We start from the raw sequence: 6554 nt of genomic DNA, 5'->3' as shown, positions 1-6554 counted from the left end.
GAAGCAACCATCAATGTCACATCGTGTAAGATATGTTCGCCATTAAATTTCAATAATTTGTAAGTTATATGAGGCTTTTCTGCTAAGAAAAAGATAATTTGAATCATTCACCGTCCTCCCAAGGTTATAATGTATGTTTAGAAAAATGTTTGATTTAGATAATTCGAATTTCAATGAATATAATTTTCTGTCGTTTCCAGGGGAGGTGGAAGCTAAATAATAAGGTCAACTGACCCAAGGCCGTATCCAGGGGTTGTAGGGGTTTGACCCTCCCTCCTTCCAAAAAAAAAGTTTGTCTGACTCGTAAAAACGTAACAAAATGGATATAAACCAATTTTTTATGCGTTATTTTTTAGGTTTTTTGTGTACCCCCCCCCTCCGAAAAAAAATCTTTGAGTAAACCCTATCCTCCCTCGAAACAAAATCCTGGGTACGGCCTTAACTGACCCCTTGAAATTCAAGTAAAAATAACAAGCAGATATCGACATCGATCTCTCTTCTTATCACGGCAGAATAGAGTTTAAGGTATACAATAGAAGCAAATTTTTAGCTATTATTGAGTTTGGAAAAAACAACAATATGAAGTATTTTTTTTTAAAATTAGTGTCAGTAGTCTTATACGTAATATTTTTTATTTAAGATCTGTAAGATCATATGGATAATATTATAATTAAACGGACCTACTCATCTCTAGTAGGCTCCTTAAGAACCATATATATATATATATATATATATATATATATATATATATATATATATATATATATGTATATATATCGTCTTTTTCCATTTAGAAAAAAAATCAACTTAGGACACGTAAAAAACAGTGAAGCGAAGATGTCAAACTTAAGAGAGCTATAAAACGATCATAAAATCTGGTTTCGTTTTTGGGCCGATTGCGACTTTTAAAGGTCAGGTAGTTTATTTCAGAACGTCGCATATACAAAGTGTGCATATATAAAATTTGTGCAGCAACGGAAACGGCGTTAAACCTGTAATACTTCGTAGAACATTAAAAATAGCCCAAGATTTTCTTGCGGCACTGGTCATAACTTACCTTGTCTTGTTCATCTGAGGACAGTCCGATTGAATTTGCCCCAGGTACAGTCATTTCTCCTCCTTATTATCTGATGGTCTTCATGATGATCTCATGATCTTCTTGGCGCAATGTTTCAAAATATACTTTTGCGTTGTTTTGGAACGGTAGATAATGCTAGAAACTTTATCAACATTACGCCGCCATCTACTCCGGAATATATTCACCATCTAAGCGAGGAAAAGCATCAAGTTCTGATAGACTATAGCCAGGATATGTGACCTACGGGAAATTGAAATTGTTTGAACATCCTGTCATCTTATTCGTCTTAGGTTTATATTGCCCAGCAGCATATATCTAAGGCTCTATTTGAATGACGCATATTCCAAAGAAAAATAAAGATCCGGATTCTTGCAATCCAAGTACACGGATAATCGTTTCTCCGACGATTGGAAAGCTTCTTGAGAAACCCATCTATAATGAAATTAGTACGAAGAGTGATCACAGCGATAATCAATTTGGTTTTCGTAAAAGAATTCGCGTGTAAAATGCCCTTGCAACTTTTCAAGCGAATCTTGACAGGCATAGAAAGTCCAAAAATTAACCTCTACGTTTGTGCTACTGACCTTTCATAGGCTTCCTTCACTCACTAACTCATTCACTTCACTTCACTCACTCCTCTTCACTCAATAGCAATTTTGTCTCTCTTTATAAGTAAAGTTAATCCATTTATGTGATTAATTATGTTATTTCACCTTCCTACAGAGGCAACATTGGTGTGTTCCAAGGTATTGAGAAAGGTTCTATTCTCAGTCCACCAACATTTAATAATGCTGTCAGAGTTGTTACTTGTCAGGTTCTACCATGCTTAATTGAGCCGTATATGGATGTAAGTCACTTGTCCTATACCAGCAAAATTCTTCTTCTAGCTAATAATCTTGATGGGGACTAGAAGGCCGTAGATGTTAGTCGCGCCGGACTGAATGAAATTGGTCTCTTAGCAGCCACTATCAAAACTAAGTTTCTTGTATTTGAACCAGATCGCACTTCTACTGACACAATCCACGTTGGTCCAGTTACAAACTCCTCTTCAATTTCACTTAGGTATTTAGACACTCTATTTGGAACATCAATCAGATCCACTAGAAAGTTTACAATTTATTTATTAAAGAAAAAATAAAGAAAATCTTATGGGCTTCTTGATAAAGAACCAATTTGATAAGAGAACCCTTGGTTGGCTGTATACCGAGTTTTTTGTGTCACATGTTTTGTTTCTGACATCCCTATGTAAAATTTACTCCGCCAGTGACAAAAACAAAATCTGATCAGTATTTTTTCAGGTTTTGTAAGTGTTAGCCAGCATCTCTGTTTAGACCCTCGTGAAAGCTATATCTCCCAACAGTGCGGGGTTTTGGAGATTTGTCAAAAAAATGGATGAAGTGTCACATAGGTTTGGTGTTATTTACATAGGTTACTGTTATTTACAGAAGAAAGCAGTAAAATATTATTATTTTATATACATAAAATAATTTTATTTATATAATATAATATCAATATAATATATAATAATATTGTATAAATGTATATATATATACATTTATTTAATAATAATTATATAATAATTATAATAATTATATATATATATATATATATATATATATATATATATATATATATATATATATATATATATATATATATATATATATATATATATATATATATATATATATATATATATATATGTGTGTGTGTGTGTGTGTGTGTGTGTGTGTGTTTGTGTAATTATAACATATTTACAGAGTCATCCAGAAGTAATTCAAGCTGGGATTGATGCCTTAAAAAAGTACGGAGCAGGTTTGAGTTCAGTCAGGTTTATCTGTGGGACGCAAGATATTCACAAGGTAATCAAAAGACTCTCTTATTCCGTGTATAATTGTATGTGGTGCATAAAAGAGATCTTTCAAACTAAGGAAATTAAATATTTAACCATACAATTGGTTTCTCCACTTTTCAAAAATAATTTTGAAGGCTCAAAAACTAAGTAGTGTCCAATCTTTTTCCTTAAATTTTTAAGGTTAGAGATCATCCTTGAAATCATCAGGTTAGTAATTTTTTAAACTGATTTTTCTGTATTTCTTTCCTTGCATGAAAATTTATTTGTACACTGAGCTAAACTGAATAAAATGGAATCATGTTCAAGGTTCTGCCGGGGGCTTTCGGAGAAACACGGTGCAAAATTGTGAAGGTAGCAGAGGAAACTTAACATTCCTGGTTCTGCCATGGCTTCCTTCGTGAATGTTCTATTACCTTAGCATAAAAGTTAAGAGCTATTTGATGTGAAAAATGAAGCTTATAATACTAAACCTGAATCAAGAAGAATAGTTAGAAAATTGCAGCAATTCACTGGCACGCCAAGCTTCCAATGGCACATCGATGAATCCAGTTTATCGTCGTAACTTCCTTCGTTTGACAAATCCTGGACACCGGTACTTATCAGCATGGAATCTCAGAAATCAAATAGAGCATACGGCAATAGAATTCCACAATTTTCTTCAATTCACCTCTGTAATTCGTCTGTTAGCACTTTTACATTCAGGTAAAAGCCATTTTTTCTTCGTGTTTATCCTCAAAAAATCATTCTTAGAGTAAGACTCTTTGCCGAGTCTGACTTAGAATGGGAGCTTACCCAAATTCTTTCCACTTTTCACAATCGGTAATCATCAATTTACATAAGATAAGATAAGATTTATTCTTCATTAGATACACATACAATATTAAATGGTATTATTCCCCCAAAGGCTCATTAGCCTGTACAAAGGGTGAAGAAAAATGAGTTGTTTACTCAGAGATGAAAAGCAAAAGAAAATTTAAAATAAAATTTTCGTATTACGCTCTTAACCCTTCTAACTTGCTCCCAACTCTTTGATAATCTTTCAAAAACTCTCTTAATTATTCATCTGTCAAACCACCAAATTTTCTTTTTAATATAACTATTATGACCATCGGCAGCAATGTTTGTTCGGCATGTGGAATGAAACCTGTGACGAATTTACTTCAGGTCGTGGTGGCTATGATCATTGACAGGTAAAGTAAGAGCTTCGGAAATGGTCCAGTTCTTACTCTGAGCTGTTTAGTTGTCAGCCCAGAATTCAAGCATTTCAACTCCCAAGAATTTTTCAATGGACTTCGCAAATCACTTGCTGTGTTGTCAGCGTGACATTTCTCAAAAGCTTCGTACCCAACGACGCAGCAGAGTTTTCGTCGAGTTTTAAATTCAATAGGGAAAATTTTTCGTTGAAGATAACGAGTTGAACTTGAAAAAGCACCTTTTGCTGGTGGCATCGAGGGCAGGAGTAAAACTTCACGTACGTCAGCGACAAAAACATTATCACTCTGTTCATACACATTCCTTTCATCACAAAGAACTTTGGCCACTAAAGATTTTGATTATATATATATATATATATATATATATATATATATATATATATATATATATATATATATATATATATATATATATATAATCGAATATATATATATATATATATATATATATATATATATATATATATAATAATAATTTGAACTGAAAGTAAGGAGCAACAGTTGAAAAAACTTGTTTTTTATATGATTTCTGATGGGTTTTTTTTTAAATAATGCTGGGAAATCCGGGACCCCCTTCATGGAAAATTCCCTTCCGCCATGAAAAAGTTCTCGATGGAAAGATTCTCCTACGTAATCCCTCCTGATGAACCCCCCTCCACCGGAAAAAATCCCCCTTGAAAACATCTGTATACTTCCCAATAACCAATGCTATATGTAAAAAATTGCAAAGATTATAACTTGTAGCCCTTCCCCCGGGGACTGTGGGGGATTAAGTCATCCTCAAAGGCATAGTTATTAGATTTTTCGATTATGTTGAACAAAATGGCTATCTCAGAATTTTGATAGGGTGACTTTGGGGAAGACTTAAGCTTGGGAGGGGGCCTAGTTGCCGTCCAATTGTTTTGTTAGCTTAAAAACGGCACTAGAACTTTTAATTTCCGTTCGAGTGAGACCTCTTGTGATATTCTAGGACCACTGGGCCGATACAATCACCCTTGGAAAAAAAACAAGAAACAAAATAAACAAATATGCATCCGTGATCTTTCTTCTGGCAAAAATACAAAATTGTTGAAAGCTGTCGACAATATCTTCACGTTTCTGTAACAATTTACTAAACGAACCCATAGAGGGAGTCACGATAAACGAATCTGGACTGCACTAATGAAAAGAGCGTAGGCGAAATAGGATAGGAGGATATCTAACAAAAAATTGTAGAAAGTGGCATTCACTGTTATATCTTTGGACAACCGAAATTAGGATTCCATAGGTTTTATGGCAGAACAAACCAGTTATATCAGTTATCACTCCCATGCATAATCACTAACTTAAAATAGGTTTAAATTGTCCAAGGGTTGAGCAGTCTTCAATATTTTGAATATGCATTTGCACAAATAAATCTATATTAGATGGGACGCACTAGCAGAAGCAATTTTGAATTTTCGAGGGGAACTACTGGTATGCCTATCATAATATACCCTATTCATGCAGTCTTATCCCTTCAAGTGGATCTCCTGGAGACAGGAAAATGTTCTGCTACTTGTATGACCTACTTCAATATAGCAAAGACAAAATAATCTCCCAATCAAAGATCTCGTGCCCTCAGCCCGAATTTCATCTTTAAGAATTAAACCATCAACAGACATAATAATTTTATTTCTCAGGTGATCTTTTTCAGATTGCTAATCTTGATCAGCTTCAATTCAACAGCGAAATTAAGCCCGGAGGAATTTATCGCTCCTGCAGCCTTCTCCCATCCCGTCCCATCAATCTCTATCATCCCTCTATTTAAGTCTTGAAGAGGAAAGTTTGCAGATTAAGGCTTCTTGCTTTGAGCTTGAATTTTCACAAGTCACTTAGCATGTCTGTAGAAGAAACCCAATGGGTTTGGTAATGTATCCAGTAATATTCCCAAAGAACAACAGTTACCTTTAAATGACAGTTTTTATAAAAAATTTACAATAAACAGCACTCGCATCATGTGCCTGATACCACGACTTAAACCAAAGACAGCTAAATGTTAAAAAGCTTTATTTTTAAATATTTCACCTCCTTATTTGAATTTGGATAAAAAATAAGACAGCATTAACCCGGCACGATCATAAAATAGATTTGAAACCGCAATGAGGAAGTCGGCAGCTTGGTAAAGAAGAAATATTCAAATATTTTTTCATATATACCTGATAAGACATCCTTAGTAAAATCAAAAACAAAAAATCTGAACTTTATTTAAGAAAAAAAAACTTTTTTTTTAACTTTATTTAAAAAAAAAGAATTTTTTTTAAGAAAAAAAAAACTGAAGGAGTTTTAACACATTTTAGTGTGCCCACCGAATGGCACTATTATGACACTAAGACTAAAGCTGTTACTTTAATAGGAGGGGACAGCCCTTTTCATATACGGAATAATT

At 33.7% G+C, this 6554-nt stretch overlaps 1 protein-coding gene across 1 annotated transcript in view; it reads left to right on the top strand.

Annotated features, from left to right (window-relative positions):
- The window catches only part of Gcat (Glycine C-acetyltransferase), a 121450-nt gene that overhangs the window by 57204 nt on the left and 57692 nt on the right, over window positions 1–6554 (top strand). Inside the window, exon 4 of the mRNA XM_089107981.1 lies at window positions 2839–2940. Within this exon, the coding sequence (XP_088964107.1) occupies window positions 2839–2940 (102 nt within the window). The remainder of the gene's footprint in view (window positions 1–2838; window positions 2941–6554) is intronic.

The sequence above is a fragment of the Artemia sp. Qi Xiang Cuo genome, chromosome 2 (genome assembly GCF_049724085.1).
Source record: "Artemia sp. Qi Xiang Cuo chromosome 2, ASM4972408v1, whole genome shotgun sequence".
In the NCBI taxonomy this organism is placed as follows: domain Eukaryota; kingdom Metazoa; phylum Arthropoda; class Branchiopoda; order Anostraca; family Artemiidae; genus Artemia; species Artemia sp. Qi Xiang Cuo.
This window is presented reverse-complemented; position numbering and strand designations above follow the sequence as displayed.